Source organism: Scyliorhinus canicula, chromosome 1, assembly GCF_902713615.1.
Source record: "Scyliorhinus canicula chromosome 1, sScyCan1.1, whole genome shotgun sequence".
Lineage (NCBI taxonomy): Eukaryota > Metazoa > Chordata > Chondrichthyes > Carcharhiniformes > Scyliorhinidae > Scyliorhinus > Scyliorhinus canicula.
In genome coordinates this window covers 212,945,493-212,966,706 of record NC_052146.1, presented here as the reverse complement: position 1 = coordinate 212,966,706, position 21,214 = coordinate 212,945,493, and the positions used below count along the sequence as shown (strand labels likewise).

The 21,214-nt window shown below is 42.9% G+C and overlaps 1 protein-coding gene across 2 annotated transcripts in view; it reads right to left on the bottom strand.

The window, feature by feature from the left end:
• LOC119971526 (calcineurin subunit B type 1) overlaps positions 1-19,999 on the bottom strand; it is a 72,792-nt gene extending 52,793 nt beyond the window's left edge. Inside the window, exons 1-2 of one of the 2 annotated variants that reach the window (XM_038807187.1) lie at positions 19,769-19,999; positions 1,837-1,876 (exon numbers count right to left, since the gene is read on the bottom strand). In XM_038807187.1, coding sequence (XP_038663115.1) covers positions 1,837-1,876; positions 19,769-19,771 — 43 coding nt within the window. In that variant the 5' untranslated portion in view covers positions 19,772-19,999. The remainder of the gene's footprint in view (positions 1-1,836; positions 1,877-19,768) is intronic. The other variant, XM_038807157.1, reaches the window with a different exon arrangement.
• Positions 20,000-21,214: the final 1,215 nt, after the last annotated feature.

The following is a 21,214-nucleotide window of genomic DNA, read 5'->3' as shown; positions in this document are numbered from 1 at the left end:
TATCTATTTCACTGGTTGACTATGTTCATAATAATGCTAAATCAGTCCTTCATGTAATTTTCATCAGGTCATTCTATAAGTTCTCATTCACTAAATCAGTGCCATAAAACCACTGCAATCCACAGAAATTAAACTGCACAGGGGGGAAGAAAATGCCAGAGAAAGACTAGTTGTAATTGAATATGTAAGGAGCAGGAAGGTCCACCAGCTAACCCAGTCAAGAATGTTTACCATCCTCCCAGAGTGCCGCTTATCCTAACAGCCAAGAGCAAAATAAAGAGAGAAACCTCTGTGAAATTTCTTCACACATTCCAGGATAATCAAATAAGCCTCAGGTTGGTACTCATAATGCTTCAAGATATACATATAAATGAATTCTAAACAAACACATTTGTGAATAAACACAAAACTATTCTTCATGGGCGAGGAAGAACAGTGTGATAAGGTGATCTCATCTCATCTTTTATCCGTAGTTTTTGATAACAGAAAGGAATAGACATCAGGGGTCTTGCATTACCCAATCTGTATATTATTATTGAGTAGATGCGGGGGTGGTATAGAGGGACGGAGTCCACGTGGGGACGGATGAAGGGGAATGACTGCAAGGAACCAGCTTGAAGGCATTAGTTAGGCGCCCCCTCCATATTCCCCAATGAAATTGACTGCCAATCTGGTTGTGGTGGGCACCTTGAAAATATGGGGACAATTTAGACAGCACTTTAAAATGGATGCTATGCCAATGTTGGCTCCAATCTGTGGAAACCATTGTTTTGTGCCGGCGGTTTTAGATTCGTCCTCTGAGAGGGGGGGGGGGGGGGGGGGGGGGGGGGTTTGGAACGGATTGGTGATCAGCTTGTTGATGGTAAATTCCTGAGTTTTGAGGAGTGGCTGGCTGGAGGAGTATAGGCTCTCAAGGGCTAACCAGTTTAGATATTACCAGGTGCGAAACCTCACACGCAAGGAAATAGCTTTGTTCTCTTTGGCCCCCACTCCCTCGTCGATGGACAGAGTTTTTTCGGCAGCAAATGTAGGGGAGGGAGGTGTATCAGAGATCTACACTCGGTGGATCAGATGCTGTTGGATGAGATCAAAAGAGAGTGGGGAGTGGAGTGAGGCTCAGAGTCAACTCTCTCCCTTTGTGCACTAGTCTCAGCCTGATACAATTCAAGGTGATGCTTAGGGCGCATTTGACCCCGACCAGAATGAGTGAGAGCAGTGCTCTGGATGCCCAGCCCATCACACCCATATATCCTGGTCTTGGTTCATGAACATTTGTGCCTCTTCAGCACTATGTCAGAAATTCGTATGGTTGAACTGGAACCATGGCTCGTTGGTATCTATTTTTGGGATCTCAAACTTACCAGAGTTACAGACAGGGGTGAGGGAGGATGCTTTTGCCTTTGCTCCCTTGATAGCCCCTAGGCAAGTTTTATTTGGTTGGAAGTCTTCAGCCCCACCCAGTGCAGCAGCTTGGCTCAGCAACCTGATGGAATTTTTGTAATTAGGGTTGGCTGAGAGGTCATACCTCAGCTGGCAGCTGTTTATTTCCTTTTTCAGAGTTGACCACCATCTTGGGGGTGGAGAGGGGGGTTATTGGGGATTGGTTGTTGTTTCTTTTGGGTTTATGGGGGGGGTGGATAAAAGGATTGAAATATTGTTAACTGTTGCACGTAGGTGGTTGTAATGGTGATATTCTGAAAAATTAACTAATTTTCTTTTCAATTGGTGGGTTGGGTGGCAGGGATATTTTTTCATATTGTATGAATCTGGTGTGTAAACAAATTTTGTGTAAACAAAGAAAATATTTTCTTTGAATAAAAACGTTTAAAAACTTACAGTGAGAGCACATTTCCAGGGGATAGCTCGCTTCATTTCCCTGAAACAAAAAAAGTTCATAATTAATCTCAGAAACAAATAAATACAAATAGTGCATTTGTTAAACGGTTGAGATTTTGCATATATTTTCTTATCTCCAATTCAAAATGACTTCATAGAAAACACTGCTCATTATGGAAACTTGAAACTTAAAGCAACGTGCCTCAATAACTACCGTCTAGTGGTCCTGACGTCAATCGTAGTGCTTTGAGAGATTGGTCATGATGCACATCAACTGCATACTCCCAGGATGCTTAGATCCACTGTAATTTGTATATCATTGCAAACAATTCACAGCAGATGCCATCTCGCTGGCCTTACACTCATCCCTGGAGCATCTCGACAACAAGGACTCCTACATTAGATTCCTATTTATTGACTACAGCTCCGCCTTCAACACAATAATCCCAGCCAAGCGCATATTAAAGCTTCAAAACCTAGGACTTGCTGCTCACTCTGCAACTGGATCCTTGATTTTCTGACGCATAGACCGCATTTCGGACAGATATACGAGCCATTTCTTCACACAGAGTGGTGAGCCTGGAATTCATTACTACAGGACATAGTTGAAATGAAATGAAATTAAAATCGCTTATTGTCACGAGTAGGCTTCAATGAAGTTACTGTGAAAAGCCCCTAGTCGCCACATTCCGGCGCCTGTCCGGAGAGGCTGGTTCGGGAATCGAACCGTGCTGCTGGCCTGCTTGGTCTGCTTTAAATGCCAGCGATTTAGCTGAGTGAGCTAAACCAGCTAAAACTTTGAATATATTCAAGAGGTGGCTAGATATTGCACTTGGGGAGAATGGGATCAAAGGCTATGGAGAAAAAGCAGGTTTAGGCTATTGAGTTGCATGATCAGCCATGATCGTGATGAATGGCAGAGCAGGCTCAAAGGGCCAAAAGGCCCCCTCCTGCTCCTATCTTCTATGTATCTATATGTATCTATGTAATCAATAAGAATAAACATCAACACCACGTCCACGATAGTCCTCACTGCCGGGGCCCCACAAGGCTGCGTATTTAGCCCCCTACTATATTCCCTATACACACACGACTGTGTGGCAAAGTTTGGTTCCAACTCCATCTACAAGTTTGCTGACGACACAGCCATAGTGGGTCGGTACTGAAACAACGACGAGTCAGAATACAGGAGGGAGATAGAGAACCTAGTGGAGTGGTGTAACGACAACAATCTCTCCCTCAAAGCCAGCAAAACTAAATAGCTGGTCATTGACTTCAGGAAGCAAGTACTGCACACACTCTTATCTGCATCAAAGCGACTGAAATGGAGATGGTTGATAGCTTCAAATTCCTAGGTGTGCACATCACCATAAATCTGGCCTGGACCACTCACGTCGACGCTACCACCAGGAAAGCACAACAGGCCTATACTTCCTCAGGAAACTGAGGAAATTCAGCATGTCCACACTGACTTTTACCAACTTTTACAGGTGCACCATAGAAAGCATCCTATCTGGCTGCATCACAGCCTGGTATGGCAACTGCTCAGCCCAGGACCGCAAGAAACTTCAGAGAGTCGTGAACACCGCCCAGTCCATTACACAAACCCGCCTCCCATCCATTGACTTTATCTACACCTCTTGCTGCCTTGGGAAAGCGGGCAGCATAATCAAAGACCCTCCCAAACAGCTTACTCACTCTTCCAACTTCTTCCATCGGGCAGGAAATATAAAAGTCTGAGAACATGCACAAACCGATTCAAAAACAGCTTCTTACCTGCTGTTACCAGATTTCTAAACGACCCTCTTATGGACTGACCTGATTAATACTACACTCCTGTATGCTCCACCCGAAGCCGGTGTCTAGGTATTTACATTGTGTATCTTTTGACGGTGTCTAGGTATTTACATTGTGTATCTTGTGTTGCCCTATTATGTATTTTCTTTTCAGGTACTAAATGATTTGTTGGAGCTGCATGCAGAAAAATACTTTTCGCTGTACCTCATACAGGTGACAATAAACAATTCCATCCAAGAGCATTGTTTTTTAAACATTAGCAGCCACACTTGCTTATCCCTAACATGCATATCCCCAACATGCAACTTCAGTCACATACCTTTAATATCACTAGATAACAAACTTCATGGAAAGTCATTAAGAAAACTGTGCCTCTGATATTGCAACATATATAAATAAAACTCTATTTTCTCGTTCCCATCCTTTTCAGTTCTTCATAACAGAGATTTTTTGTTAGTGCTTCAGAACGTTCCACAAATTGCATTTAGATTAATGCAGTAAAAAAAATCTCAAAGTGCTTCACAAGAGTTATCAAAAAAGCTGAAACTGAGGAGCAGTACGGTAGCATTGTGGATAGCACAATGGCTTCACAGCTCCAGGGTCCCAGGTTCGATTCCGGCTTGGGTCATTGTCTGTGCGGAGTCTGCACATCCTCCCCGTGTGTGCGTGGGTTTCCTCCGGGTGCTCCGGTTTCCTCCCACAGTCCAAAGATGTGCACATTAGGTGGATTGGCCATGCTAAATTGCCCTTAGTGTCCAAAATTGCCCTTAGTGTTGGGTGGGGTTACTGGGTTATGGGGATAGGGTGGAGGTGTTAACCTTGGGTACGGTGCTCTTTCAGAGCCGGTGCAGACTTGATGGCTGAATGGCCTCCTTCTGCACTGTAAATTCTATGATTCTATGAATCAAAGAACTAGATATCAGAACAGAGGGAGACAGGTTTGAGGAACATCTCAAGAGGAGGAAAGAGGGGTAGCAGCATTAAGGGGGGTGGAGGGGTGTGGTTGGTATGGTTCAACTAAATGTCACTGATGGAGCAAATTAAGGAAGTGCAAGAAGGATGACACAGGGGCAGTGGTTAGCAGTGCTGCCTCAGCGCCAGGGACCCAGTTGCGATTCCGACCTTGGGTGACCGTTTGTGTGAAGAGAAGTGTGCACTTTCTTCCCTCGCCTGCGTGGGTTTCCTCCGGGTGCTCCGGTTTCCTCCCACAGGGTTACAAGGATAGGGAAGGGGAGTGCGCCTAGGTAGAGTGCTCTTTCTGTGGTTGGTGCAGACTTGATGGGCCAAATGGCTTCCTTCTGCACTGTACGGATTCTATGGAAAGCAGAACTGGAAGAACCTGGAGATCTTGGGAGGGTTGCAGATCTGGAAGAGGTTGCAAAGACAGGGAGGGGCAAGGTCATAAAGGGATTTGAAAAGTATAGAAATTATAAAATCAACCGAGACAACGCAAGTCAGTGAACATATATGATAGTTAATGTATGTTTGATGGATGATACAAAAATTGGCGGGCTGGTAAATAGTGAGGAGGTAGTCTTCGATTACAGAGGGATATAGATGTGCTGATCAGTGGCAAATGGAATTCAATCCAGATAGGTGTGAGGTGATGTACTCGGGCAGGACAAACAAAACAAAGGAATACATGATAAACGGCAAGACTCTGGGAAGCACCCAGGATCAGAGGGATCTTGGTGCGCATGTACACTGGTCCCTTCAGGTAGCAGAGTAGGTGAATACAGTGGTTAAGAAGATATATGATATTCTTGCCTTTATTAGCAAGGCATAGAGTTTAAGAGCAGGGATGTTATGCTGGAAATGTATAAAATTTTGATTAGGTCACAGCTAGAGTATTGTGTGTAGTTCTGGAATCCACATTTCAGGAGGGATGTGATGAAAGGGTGCAGAGGAGACTTACCAGGATGCTGGGCTGGAGAGTGTTAGTTATGACAAGAGGCTGGATAGACTTGGATTGTTTTCCTTGGAGTAGAGGAGACCAAGAGGGACGTGATTGAGAAATGTAGAAGTATTTCGGGGCAGCACGGTAGCATGGTGGTTAGCATAAATGCTTCACAGCTTCAGGGTCCCAGGGTTGGGTTACGGGTATAGGGTGGATACGTGGGTGTGAGTAGGATGATCATTGCTCGGCACAACATCGAGGGCCGAAGGGCCTGTTCTGTGCTGTACTGTTCTATGTCTGAGGGGTATAGATAGACAGGAACATAGCTTTCCCCTTGGTACAGGGGTCAATAACCAGGGGGCATAGATTTAAGGTAAGGGGCACGAGGTTTAGAGGGGATGTGAGGAAAAGAAATTGTTACTCAGAGGGTAGTGGGAGTTTGGAATTCGCTGCCTGAAAGGGTGGTGGAGACAGAGGCCCTCATAACATTTAAGAAGTGTTTAGATGTGCACTTTGGATCCCAGGGTATACAAGGCTATGGGCCACGTGCTGGAAAATGGGATTAGAATGGTTAAGTGGTTGTTTTTGACCGGCGCAGACACGATGGGCCGAAGGGCCTTTTCTCTGCTGTATGATCCTATGACTTTATGAGGATATATATGGGAGGGCAGTACTTTGAAGGAGAAGTGGTCAGGATAACAACGTTTAATGCTACATAGCATATTCTGAGAACTGTTCTGAGAGACCTGTTAAACAAAAGTTATCCATTTCACTGGCTGAGTACATTTTTACTGAATGTTGAATCAATTCTTATTTAAATAATTTTTACTAGAGTGAACACAGAACTTGGTGTGAGTTAGGATACACGCAGCCGAGTTTCAGATGAGTTCACATTGATGGTGAGAAGAAGATGGGAAGCTGACCAGGTGAGCATTGGAATAGTCAAGTCGTGAAATAACAAAGGCAGCGTTTAGGGTTTCAGGTGAGCTGAAGCAGACGGAGAGATAGGTCACCCAGCCCAACAAGTCTATGCCAGTGTTTGTGCTCCACACAAGCCTCCTCTATCCCACTTATGTTCTTATTTTCCTCTCCCTAAAATGCATCACTCGTACTTGTATTAAAATAAATATGCCATGTGCACATTGATTCTACAAGTAAGTTTGACATCACGATAAAATTCAATATTAAATATACTCCTAATTTGATGTCCACAAATTTGACATTATTCTTATTTCTGAGTTTAAATAATTTCTGTAAATGGCGAGCATAGTAATCTCTACAGTACAGTATTTAAAAAAAATAAATTTTGAGTACCCAATTCATTTTTTCTAATTAAGGGGCAATTTAGCATGGCCAATCCACCTACCCTGCATATCTTTTGGGTTGTGGGGGCGAAACCCATACAAACACGGGGAGAATGTGCAAACTCCACACGTACAGTGACCCAGAGCCGGGATCGAACCTGGGACCTCGGCGCCGTGAGGCAGCTGGGCTAATCCACTTCGCCAACGTGCTGCCCTGCAATCTCTTCAGTATTATTAATAATAACTTATTGTCACAAGTGGGGCAGCAGGGTAGCATGGTGGTTAGCATAAATGCTTCACAGCTCCAGGGTCCCAGGTTCGATTCCCGGCTGGGTCACTGTCTGTGTGGAGTCTGCACGTCCTCCCCCTGTGTGCGTGGGTTTCCTCCGGGTGCTCCGGTTTCCTCCCACAGTCCAAAGATGTGCGGGTTAGGTGGATTGGCCATGCTAAATTGCCCGTAGTGTCCTAATAAAAGTAAGGTTAAGGGGGGGGTTGTTGGGTTACGGGTATAGGGTGGATACGTGGGTTTGAGTAGGGTGATCATGGCTCGGCACAACATTGAGGGCCGAAGGGCCTGTTCTGTGCTGTAATGTTCTATGTTCTATGTCTATGTAAGTAGGCTTCAATAAAGTTACTGTGAAAAGCCCCTAGTCACCACATTCCGGCATTTGTTTGGGGCGGCTGGAATGGGAATTGATATGGAACCTAATTCACTGCTTAATATATTGCAATCTTATTCCCACTTTGTCCAAATTCACTGCATTCAATTCTATAATTATTTTTTAAAAACTTGTTACATCTTAAATCACATTGCCTGCCTTTGTAAGAGTTCAAAATTCACTTACCAGTGCTGCAGCCAATCTGCAACAGGGAGCAAAACTGAACACAATTTTAGACAAATGTTATCCTTCTCTACAAACAACCTACAGATAATATTCCTCTACAGAATCCCATTTTGCTTTTCGGATGCTTGTCTCATGTTCACGTATAAGATCTGAGCAATACCTTCGACAGCCGAAAGTCACACTGAAACGGAATTGCTGAGTGAGCAATTTCACACACAAACTGCTCCAAGTAGCTACAGTTGGAAGAACCAAGAGGAGAGATCTTCTCTGTGGAGAATAAAATTATTTCAAGCAATCAGGCTACATCTAGCACAACACACTTGCTGGTTGAATGCTGCATTTACCCTTAGCTGCTAGTTAGTGACAGAAGTACGAGTTCATCAACATAATGCATCACGACTGTTTCTGGAAACTCCCCAAGACCCACAAAAGCAAATATTTCATTACAAATCTTGAATGTAGTAAAATTCAAAACAGTTATCAAAAGCACAATACCCACCGTTTGTGCTATGATAATCATATGTCCACCAAGCGCTCACACATGTACTCAGCGACAACATAAATGCAGCAAGTTCCTGAAAATGCAGATAGTTCCTGACTTATCGATTAAATATGCTTCTGCATATCAAAATAGTTCTGCTATTGCTAAAATAGGACATGATCTATTGCACAGCTTGTTATTATACAGTGAATTGCGATTAAAACATCACTATCTCACTCTAACCAATTGTCTGGATTATAAAACAATACAAGGGATTAAGGTCCCAGTAAATATACAGCAGAGATTAGAATGCGGCATTGATCAGCAGGAAATTAAAAATAAAGTTGAATATGTTGAGACATGTGCAACTGAGCCCTTTATTAGTCAAAAATTCTTCTGACAAAAAACTCAAGCTCACATCTTAGAGCCAAATGTCTGGGACCAGAGAACTACAGGTAGAATATTTAAACTGACAAAAGATCAAGGAAGACCTGTGATATTATTTAAACAACTAGTTATTTCTTATCCAACTAAATACAAGAGCATAATATGATTGGCTGAAACAGTAGCATTTCAAGTGGCTGCATTTCCATGGAATTTTTGCTGACTGGTAACTACGGTGACTCATGTTTAGATTGCCTGGGGCAGCACGGTGGCACAGTGGTTTGCACTGTAGTCTCACAGCGCCGAGGTCTCAAGTTCGATCCCGGCTCTGGGTCACTGTCCATGTGGAGTTTGCACATTCTTCCCATATTTGCGTGGGTTTCACCCCCACAACCCAAAGATGTGCAAGGTAGGTGGATTGAACATGCTAAATTGCCCCTTAATTGGAAAAAATGAATTGGGTACTCAATTTATTTTTAATAAATGTTTATATTGCCTAATTTAATCACCGAAAAAAACTTGACACTTGATCTTTCCTTGCAACTTATTTTGTGCAGAACCTATTGTGAAACCTATAGAATCTATATGTCAACCTTAGTCTTAGTTGGCAATTTAAAATAGGGACATAGGAGAATCGCAAGTGGGAAGGGAAATACAGAAATAAAAATTTGGCCCAAAGAGATGGGAGCAAACCCAACTATGGGGGACAAAATAACTTGTGTAAATAGCACCTTTCACATCTTAAGGCACGTCAAAACACTAACCCTAATTTGATCATTTTTGAAGCACAGTCATAATTACATACCCAAGCATAACAAATTCCCAACAGCAAATGAATGAATGACCAGATAATCTGTCTTAATGGTGCTAGTTGAGGAAGGAATGTAAGAAAACAAAAGGGCAGTAAGAAAATGTGTTGCTCCTCTTCAGGTGGCATGGTAGGATGCTGTACATTCATCCAAATATCGGCAACACCAACAGTACAGTATTCTCTCAATACTGCATTGTTGCCTTAGAGCGGGATTTGAGAAAAAAGGTTTTTTGACCTCACGGCCTCACGGTAGCATGGTGGTTAGCATCAATGCTTCACAGCTCCAGGGTCCCAGGTTCGATTCCCGGCTGGGTCACTGTCTGTGTGGAGTCTGCACGTCCTCCCCGTGTGTGCGTGGGTTTCCTCCGGGTGCTCCGGTTTCCTCCCACAGTCCAAAGATGTGCGGGTTAGGTGGATTGGCCATGCTAAATTGCCCGTAGTGTAAGGTTAATGGGGGGATTGTTGGGTTACGGGTATACGGGTTACGTGGGTTTAAGTAGGGTGATCATTGCTCGGCACAACATCGAGGGCCGAAGGGCCTGTTCTGTGCTGTACTGTTCTATGTTCTATGACCTAGAGATGTGTGCTACTACTAAATCAAGTTGGTGTATCCCAAATTGACCTACATAAAGATGGTTCTGGTGACTTGGTCGGGGGGGGGGGGGGGGGGGGGGGGGGGGTACTGGATACCTAGTAACAGCACAATTTCTAAGTCACTTAAGTAGAGATGAACTTTCAGCCCATCCAACAGAATGTTTAAGACCATGCATCAAACAATTGAGCATTCCAGACATTTGTTCATTCAACTGAAAGGCCATTAGCTCCATCAGTCACAAAGAAAACCTGACATTTACTGAGTTTATCGCTTAATTCACAGGTTTCTCAAAACGGAATGCCCATTACCACCTAAACACAGCAGTGAACCAGAATTTCAACCAGAATGTATACATGCATCCGTGTTCATTGTTTGCTAAGTATGATAGCGCTCAACTTAAAAGACACGCTTGCAAACACAAGGAGAATACTTAAAACAGCCTCAAAACTACATCTGAAGGGTATAGAATCATCAATAGCAACTTCTGGATTTCCAGGTTATTCTGCAGATGTGCAGAGTTCTAAAGTTGTTGTCAGTTTCAATGGCATATTGGTGAAAAAACATTGTCAGTGCCACTACAAAAGATTTACATGAATACTACCAGGGCTGAAAATTGCAACGGGGAGGAAACATTTGATCGGCTATGATTGTTTTCCTTGGAAGAGAGGCTAAGGGGTGACCTAATTGAGGTATACAGAATTATGAGGGGCATAGACAGTGTGAACAGGAAAGAGCTGTCCCCCTAAATTGAGGGGTCAATTACCAGCAGGCATAGATTTGCAGTGGCTGGTAGAAGGATTAGAGGGGACACAAGGAAAATCTTTTCACCTAGAGGATGGTGGGTGTCTGGAACTCTCTGTCTGAATTAGTGGTGGAAGTCAAAACATTCAACACATTTAAAAAGGTACTTGGATCTGCACCTGAAGATCTGCAACCTGCAAGGCTACAGACCAGATGCTGGAAAGTGGGATTAAAATGAGTGGCTAGCTTCTTTCCCCCCACTTTTTTGGGAAAACACAGACACTGTGGATGAATGGCCTTTTTCTGTGCTGAAACCTTCCCATGGTTCTATGGAAAGGTTGAGACAATCATACAATTTACATCAGGAAAAAAACAAATACTAAATTTTCCACATCATCTATAAAACAAGACTGGGTATCAAAACTTGGAGCAAGTGTTTTTGTTTACTTGTAACCTTATGCCAATTACATTTTTCATACGATTGAAGTACTACAATTTTGTGCAGATAAATGAAGTCAGGCCAAAGCAATTCAAACCAGATTATAAAGTAAACTATGACTAATCCACTACTTTAATTTAAACAAGCATACAAATAGATGTTTTAGCATTGACATTTGGAGATAGCACCTGCAGATCAAAGCAAGGAGTAACACAGCTGTAGGATATAATAATGTAATTAATTTTAAACCGTTTAAAAGCTGTATTTAATTGGTCACAAATATTTAAATTCCACACCGTAACATACAAAGGAATGTCTAGAAAGGGCCGATAGTTTCAGTTTGCAGCATGTGGCTGAAAAGTTTAATAATGCAACTCAATTAGGATTGCTATTTTCCATACCTCTATTCTGCACTCACTCAATCTCTCCCCCAGTCATGGTTGTCCATCATGAAGCCGGGTCCCTTTCAAAGTCCCCTTCTCTTCCCCCTCTAAACCCAGCAGTAAGGACCCACACCATCAGCCCTTGGCACAAATCTGGCCCAGTTACAGAACAAACAGATCTAGGGGTACATGTTCACAGCTCCTTGAAGGTGGAGTCAGAGGTAGACATGGTGGTGAAGAAAGCATCCAGCAGGCTAGGTTTTATTGGTCAGAATATTGAATACAGGAGTTGGGATGACTTGTTGAAGTTGTCCAAGACATTAGTAAGACCACACATGGAATACTGTGTTCAGTTTTGGTCATCCTATTATTGGAAGGGTATTATTAAACTAGAAAGAGTGCAGAAGAGATTTACGAGGATGCTACCAGGACTTGATGGTCTGAGCTACAAGGAGAGGCTGCGACATTTTCCCTGGAGCATAGTAGGCTTAAGGGTGATCTTATAGAGGTCTATAAAATAATGAAGGGCATAGATAAGGTAGCTAATCAACATCTTTTCCCAAAGGTAGAGAGGAATCTAGAACTAGAGGGCATAGGTTTAAGGAGAGAAATACAAGAGACCAGAGGGGAAATTTCTTCACAGAGGGTGGTGAGCATCTGGAATGAGCTGCCAGAGGCATTGGTAGAGGCAGGTACAATTTTTTCCTTTAGACAGTTACATGGGCAGGGGGATATAGAGGGATACAGGCCAAATGCAGGCAAGTGGGACAGCTTAGGTGATAGAAACTGGGCGGCATGGACAAGCTTGGCCAAAGGGTCTGTTTCCAAGCTGCAAACATCTATGACTCTAGACAGGCAATCCCCTGTTCATGTTTCCACCAACACCTGGCCCTCCACCATTCATTCACATCTTGAACAGAGGAGCGGGCGGGGGGGGGGTAGAGAGAGCATAAGAGTTCTTAATTTAGGTATCATTATAAGTAGTTGCCTCAGTTAAACCCCACACTCGGCTTCCAGCTGAAAAACAATGCCCAAATTCCATATTCTCTCTCTCTCTAATTAGCTTTAGATTGCAGCACCTGGCCCTCAAAAGTTCTCCATACAGTAGATCTGGTCAAGTCACCCTAATTTTCACTGATAAAACACTGGAGATAAGGCCTGACTCTTCAGATACAACATCACTTCCCTTTCTTAGGCCTGCGAATTAATGAGGGCAACTCTTTTTGGGGGGGGGGGGGGGGGGGGCAGGGAACCCATGAGCTGTTAGATGTTTAACAGCAACCTAAAAAAGGTGTTCATCACATATTCATATCTTAAGATTTGACGATTTGACCCCAACAACTGTGACAAAAGCTGCTCATCAACAGTACAAAACTATTTACATCACAATTAGCTGAAGTGCTGCCTTGGATAAATGCCAATGACAAATAGCCATTAACTATAAAATAGCTCTGTCCCTGGGATTTTGGTTAATGGTACTGACAACGAGAGTGAAATTTTCAAGTTCTGTCTCTCTGAACTATCTAAAACACCCAATAGTATAATTATAAATTTTGTCCTCCTGAACTGAGGCTCCTCCTGTCAGCATTTTGACCTAGATCTATTGACAAGAATGTTCTGAAGATTAAGTTTATACTTTGAGAAAAGGAATTCAATGAAACAAAGCAGGTCAGCCAGAAAAGCAGAGAATGGTTTCAGTGTATACTGCAGAGTAAGGACATACATACATTGCCAAATATACTTTAAGACCAAATATTAACTACACCCTTCATTTCATACCAGTTTTTGGCATGGTGGTAGAATGGGAGTGCTAGACAGCACAGCAATGTGACTCTGGGTTAGTAGGGTAACAACAAATGGACGACAAGGAAACGTTGAATCAGGGATCAAACTACACAAGATTTGTAAGTAAAGATAGCAGGTTTCATAAAGATTAATATTAGATAATTTAAACATGTTTGATGCCATCACGGCATCAAATTACATTTTCTTCAGCTACCAAACAGTAAACCCTATAAACCCTCATGAAAGTCATAAATGTAAAATAATGCAGACTTGTTCACTTAATTAAGCTGAGTGATCTGTAAATTTATGTCAATTAGTAGAATTAAGAAAACAAATGTGTTAAGCAAGTTTTCCAGAATTTGAGGGGAAAGCCTCGAGAACCTACTTGGTGACTTCAGCCTCAGCACTGTACTCAATCAAGAAAAGCAGTACCTTCCATTTACCATGTCTGCTCAGTTCCAAGATAGTAGGCCTGACACATGGATGGCAGGATATTTCGACTTAAGTAATTATTCAAAAAAAATGCCTCAAGAATTAAACAATCTTGCTTCCAAACTTGCAGCCTGCAACAGATGTGAATCCACAGAGCTAAAAAATGAAAACTGAAAAAAAATGAACGTCTCAGCTGCTACACAAGAGTCTCTTACAACAATTTCCTAAATACGACCGCTTACTCTAGACACGATGAACAGGAAAAACATATCCAAACTATTCCATTCAAACCATTCCATTCAACCTTCAACACAAACTGAAAAGTGGGAATGTACATAGATTATCATAGAATTTACAGTGCAGAAGGAGGCCATTCGGCCCATCGAGTCGGCACTCTTGGAAAGAGCACCCTACCCAAGGTCAACACCTCCACCCCATCCCCACAACCCAGTAACCGCACGCAACACTAAGGGCAATTTTGGACACTAAGGGCAATTTAGCATGGCCAATCCACCTAACCTGCACATCTTTGGACTGTGGGAGGAAACCGGAGCACCCAGAGGAAACCCACACGCACACGGGGAGGACGTGCAGACTCCGCACAGACAGTGACCCAAGCCGGAATCGAACCTGGGACACTGTCTGTACATCAGCCATTCAAAGTACTGAATCAGTATTAAAAACATTTTTGCAATTTAAAAAATGGACAAACTTCTTCAAGGTAAGAATTAAATATATTTGACTGATTGCATGGCTCAGTTCAACACTGATGAGAAAGGTCCTCGGGTCAAGCCTTATTTGTGCTGAGCAAGCAATCTCACCAGGGGCAGCAGCAATCAATATAATGAGCCGTATTCTGGGAGATAGAGACAATGAAACTCTGCATGTTTCTTGTTTATTCTCTCCATTCAGTGTAGTATCCCATGACCACAACCTGAATGAGCATTTGGGACAGAGAAATCACAAAAAGCACAATCAATTTCATCTGCATTCCTTCCAGCCATCCTACCGTTCAACAGCCAGCATGCATCTGAAAACGATCACTTGGGTAAAGTGAGCCAATGGACAACTAGCTAGTACCTGCAGAACTGTATCTCAGCATATCCGCACCTGCAGAAGCCTACAGGCAGTAAAGTTCATTCTTGGTACGTTATTTAATGTAATTCCGCAAAAACTTAACCAAGGATCAGATAAACAGAATAAGTGGTCATGTACCCATTTTCTGCTTGTGGGCCTCGCCACGCAAAAAGTTACTGAATTTTACGACAGCGACCACACTTCAAAGAGCACTCAATTGACTACAAAGCTTTTTTGAGCATCATCTTTACTCTTTTAAGATTAGAAAAGGTATGGGGGGGGGGGGGGGGGGGTCACGAAATATGAGCAAAATACCATGTTGTAATTGGCAGCATATTACCTGCTTTTGATGGGCATGTGCCTTCATAAGCGTTTCAAAAAAAGAATTTTGCAATCAGGTTCAAAATATTTATACCCCACCAACCCCCCCACAAAACTGCAGTGATTCATCCTTTTCCTTCAAGCCCATTTCCAAATAATTTAGGTCTCAAAATTATTTTCTCACACCATTATTCCAGGTGAAAAAAAACTATGCAATCACAATCTATTTTGCTATCCTACATAGCACACTACTCATGAGTCAATTTTTGTACAGTTGCCAGTCTCTCAGTAAGTTGTTTACACAGTTTTCTACAAATGCACAATCAAGCACTTAGTACCTGTTCAACAAAAAAACTAGAGAGGTGCAAATAAACAATGGTTGCACATTAAAATCTACCGAGGCTTCTGCAGATATTGAAAAGCAAATTCAGAGTTTAATTTATCCTAATGCAATTCCACACTTTAAAAAAATTTTTTTTTTTTTTTAAAGAATCGATGGGAGTCTTCCTGCCAGAAGCGGCCGCAGAGAGGTCACGTACCCCATACACTGACGTCACGTGTTCTGGGCGTGAAGTCACTGAAAAGAGATTCCTCCATTTTGTAGCTGCCAGCAAGCAACAGGACTATGTGAAGAACTGAAGATGGGTCATTCTGTAATAAGGAAAAGAGGGCCAGGAGACACAAACAGGCTAGGATCTCACAACTGAATCTGCTGGAGTGTGCTTCTCACCGGGGGTCCACGGCAGGACAAAGCAGTTTTGGTGTGAGCTCCAGGTCCTCTGATGACCAACCCATTAAGAAGGTGAAATTAGGAATAAAGTAGTATAAAGATGATTTCTTGGAGGTATAGCTTTATTAATTGTACCACTGCAAATCAGAATGCAAAGCCCATGTGTGTTATGTACAGGGAAGTACTGGCAAATGAAAGTTTAAAGCCCTCAACATTTCAAAAGCATTTGAAGACAAAACATGGAGAGTTCGAGGACAAACCTCTGGATTTTTTTCAAAGGATGCAGCAAGATCTTAAAGCATCAGCTGAAGTCCTTCGCAGGAATGTAACATTGAATGACCAAGTAAGTGAGATTATGAGATGAAGCAAGCTCACCTGTCGCATTAAAGGTAAGCAAAAATGATGTGTCGCGAAGTTCGAGTGGCATGGGTCGCAAGGGTTGGCGTGTGTGGGTCCCGGGAAAGAAAGTTTGAAAAACACTTCAGCACATACTCAAGAATGACACTCCAATAAAGAGCCATGGGAATGTTGAACTGCCAGACTACTGTCTGTTAGATAGAACGTTAAACAAAGGTCACATACACTCTCTCAGGTGGCCATAAAAGAACAAGGGTCCTTCCGTTTCCCTGCCAACATTATTCGCTCAAGCAGCATTAAGATAGATTATCTGGTTTTCGAATTGCTGCTTAAGGGACCTCACTGTGTACAGGGTTTCCCTACATTATAACAGTGACCATACTTAGTGTGGACTTTTGGATAGTCCTGAGGTCACAAAAGCACTACATAAATGCAAGTCCCAAGCCAAATTTTCAGCTGCTAACTAAATTACCTTAAAAGCTAGAGGAGGAGGAATTGCAGAATTGCAAAATGGTTGCAGAATTATCCTTTGTCCAGTAATGGATCTGTCAATTTTATAAATTCACCAGCAAGTGCTCTCCAGAGAACTCTGCCAAAAACGTATACATCACATAAGTCTATACGATTTTTCAGAAATTCGAGATCTCAGTTTGCTCACACCAAATTTGGAAATAAAAGTAGTTTATCGATTGCGAACTGTGTTTTTCAAAGTCAGAATCCAAGTTGTAGATGAAATCAATGACAATTCATCTGAGTAAGAGGGTGGGCTGATAACTGCATCAGTTTTAATATTTAAACTGGAGGTTAGCTCAGTGGGCTAGACAGCTGGTTTGTGATGTACAAGGCCAGCAGCGCGGTTCAATTCCCGTCCCAGCTGAGAATTCGGAATATCAGCTCCGCCACAACTGGATGCCAACCTAAATCTACAACACAGCAGCAGAGGGTCAGGAGATAGAAATAGGTTGTCAGTGCACATGGGAAGCCTACCCCACATCTCTGGATGATGTTGCCAATGGTCATATGTACATAAGAGGCGAGGAATAAGACACCTGTGGCAATGGTATGGGAGCTGAAAGAATTGTTGATGAAGACACAAATTAAGGAAAACCCTCGAGCTAGAAAAGGAGATATATATTGGTAGGATCACGATTAGTTTCAAAAGGTGTCAAGTGTAACTTTGGTTAGGACCATTTAATTGTGGTGGTAAGACAGAAGACTGACTGAGTCAATCAAGGAGTTGTGGAAAAATGCAACACGAGGTCTTTGTGCATGTTCAAATACAAAAATTAAAATACATATTACAGGTATATTCATAATTCCAATAGTCTAGCTGGCAAACGTTCTTCGCAGTGCAGTTATGAGTCACACAGACCAGCAAGTTTCCAGGTCCAATTTCCATTATGTGTCCCTCAGTCAAAGTATCATCAACCTGGCAATAACTTAACTCAGCACTCTGAGGTTATGAACGAAAATAAACTAAAGGCAAGCTCACAATGTAGACTGGCTAACCTGGAGGAAGGGCCGCTACCTGCGCTCTCAGATAAGACAACAAGGATGAAGATGGTCAATTGGCTCAGATTTGTTCATCCATGATAGAAACTTTGAATCTAATTTTTATTCAGCTCACTCGTTAAATCATCAGGCATTCTTAAAAAGAGCAAGTCTTAGTCGTCAATCTCACATCTCATGGATTCCCTAGATTTTTAAGGAGCGAATGTGGATCCAATTCCCCAAGCATCCACTCAACTTAATTAAACATTTCCCAAAGGTAGCACCTATTTGACTCTCCCCACCAGCTATTTTGTTTTTCCCATACAGAATCCAGTTTACACATGCCAACACCTTTCCCCTTCAAGTTTACCCATTAGAGCCACAACATTGAATTTCTGGAATAATTGTATTTACTGTAACTTTTGCAGCTGCCTGCTTCTGTCAGTTAAATAAACCTCATCATAGTTTCAAATCAAGAAAAATACTTAATAGGTGTAACTGTGACAAGTTTCTTTTGTCTAGAGTTTCAAACATTTCAGATCACTAAATGACAAAACACATTTTCAAACAATCAGTAAAGACATCAGGTGCAAAATAGCCAATGAACATCAGGTCAGATTTTCTACACCAATGATAGGGAAGTTATTCAGGCCATTTTAACTCAACTTTCTAAGAAAAAACATCCAACACATCACAAAATCCATTATTTCTTCAACAATTCCATTTTAAAATGTGTTCAACCTTTAGTTTTTTAAATCAACTAATACCAGCCACAAGCAATAGGACTTTCCTTCTTGCTCCTTATACAGAGGAATCTCAAAACCAATATGTGCATGAAAAAAATTACAGCCTTATCTAAGAAATGATGTGCACATAAAATAAGGCAAGTTACACCACCATTGCCTGAAGCTTATTTACAAAGACCCGTTGTCGAATTTCTGAAAATATTTTGGATAAAAAGTTTGGTTAGGTGTCTATGTCTGAAACTGCCTGTTCTGCCCATAGATGTTGAATGTTTTCAGCATTTGCAGTTTTAGATTTCCAGTATCTGATGCATTTTCACTTTGCTGTAAAACTACTGCAGATAAATTACCTAGTTTGAACTTGAAATTATTTATACACCTGCTGACCTGTAGATTAAGCCACTACAACTACTTGTTAAATCCCCACAGAATAACATTTTTTTTTTGAATACTAGCCAACACCTTTACCCCTCCATTTTAAACTTAATTTCAACTCAATGCTGAAAGGTCTGCAGTAAAAATGCTGTATGCCATCCTAAGCATTCAAAAATATAAACACACAACTCTACGATTCAACTCACTCTAAAGGGCCTAAAGAAAATCTACCCAGATGGCTTTGCTAGTACACAGGATGAGGTTAATTTACGATTACCAAAAAAAGGGACAGAAATCAGATGTTACACCTAAAGCACGAGGGGATTTCGGAATGTCATAGTAAGGCTTAGTGAATATTATGGCAAGGCAGGGTGGAGGAGTTTCCTGAATGTTATGGGGAGGGGGCTTCATGAATGCAATGGAGGAGGGTGTGGGGGCCTTCCTGATTGTTGTGGGTGTGGGGGCCTTCCTGTCCTGAATGTAATGGAGGGAAGGGGGCTTCCTGAATGCTATGTGGTGGGGCTTCGGAATAACTGACCAGGTGGTTTTAAAACCCCTTCCCCATTCAATTAAGAAACAAAAAGCAATGCGTCAAATAACGTGGAGCATGTTTATGTGTGATTAAAAATGGGGTGGCAGAAAGCTGCTCCAGTTCTGTAAACCCTTCAGCGCGCAAAAGCCAAAGAAATGTGCAGGGGTGGGAGACAAACACACACCCACAGCTGTGGCGTGGGGAATAAGAGGATATTTAATGTAAATAGGGCAGGGGGAGGGTGAAGGCCAGGCTAGCGCCGAAATCAGGCTGGGCCCACACTGCGGCGGTGCCTCGGAGATGGCCGCCCGCCTTCTGCAAACACCTCATCGGCACGGGAGGGAGGGAGATGGAAAACCATAATAATTTGTGTTAATAAAAGCCTGTCCACGGGACAAAACGGCTCGCTCACCATCCTGGCAGCCGACGGTTAAGCTTTCAGAGATTTCGATCCAACAACTAGACGCCGATATCACTGCTTCGTCCACTCTCTCCTCCTCCGCCCGCCGCCGCTGCTGCTGCTGCTGAATTTTTTTGAGCTGGTGGGGAGGGGAATGGATTGTTTTCTCTCTTTTTTTGTGCAACTATTATTATTATTCAATCCCGATTGTCAGTTTATTTGGAGGGGTGGGGAAAAGGGGGGGTGGGGGGGAATACACCAGCCCAACACACTGGGCTGCCGCTACCGCTCCTCCGGCTCCGCCGTGTAAATCCGCAAGAGAAGGTGGGGGGGGGGGGAGGGCAAGGAGGGAGGGGGAGGACAAAGCGGCCGCACATCCGGGCCATGGCGTCTCATTTGCATACCCAGCGTCCCGCCGGGGCCTGGGCGCGCTGACGTCATCTCGCACCCGGACAGTTGGCGGCCTGCGGTTTGTTTTCAAAACGAACGTTCTGCCGGCTACAACAACAACAACACCTGGATTTTCAATTAGCGCCTATTTCACCGCCTCTGCGACCGGGACGGGGGCAGGGACATCCTAAAGTTCCTCACAGGCAATTGTTATCTATTTTTCCCCTGCACTGTTGTTTATTTACAGGAAGGGTTTGGTCCCAGGCATACACGAAGAACAAATAACAACTATTCGCATTCCCATAACGCCCTTAACGGTAGCTGGGAAGAAAATAAATCTTCCCCGACCGCCTCTCCCAGACCTGAGATGTATCAAAATTTCCCCAGGCACGGGGCGAGCTTATCAAAGCAGAAGGTTTTATTGTGAGAAAGTTGAATATATATAGCGCCTTTCACCAATCCAAAAAGTCTCGCAATTTTTTTTCATAAATGTGGTCATGCCGAATGAGGCAGCCAATTTGCACGCAGCAATCTCTCGCACAAGCAACAATGATCCTTAGTCATGTTAGTTGGGCCACAACAACAACTTGCATTTATGTAGGGGCAAGAATGTAGTAAAACGGTGCAAGGCGTTTCAGAGGAATGGTCATCAAACAACATTCAGCACCAAGCTACATAAGATATTCAGGCAGGTGACCAAAATTTGATCAAAGAGGTAGGTTTTTAAGGAGCAACCCAGGCACAACTAATTATTTTAAAATCTAAGATCAATAGATTTTAGTAAGTAAATCGTACTAAGTGATGCATGATCAATTGCACAAAGACGAGAGTTGGATACAACTGAGGCTTTATTGCTCTAAGATGTGTGGCCTTCCACAGCAGCTGGCGGAATGGCTGCAGCATAGAGGACACACACATTTATACTCCGCCTACTGGGCGGAGCCAGCAGGCAGGGACTACCGATGTACCTGTAGTACAGGTCCTACCATACATCACCTAATATAGGTGCAACAGTGGTTTACCACATTCACCCCCTGTTAAGATTGAGTCCAGCGGGGGTGGTGGAGA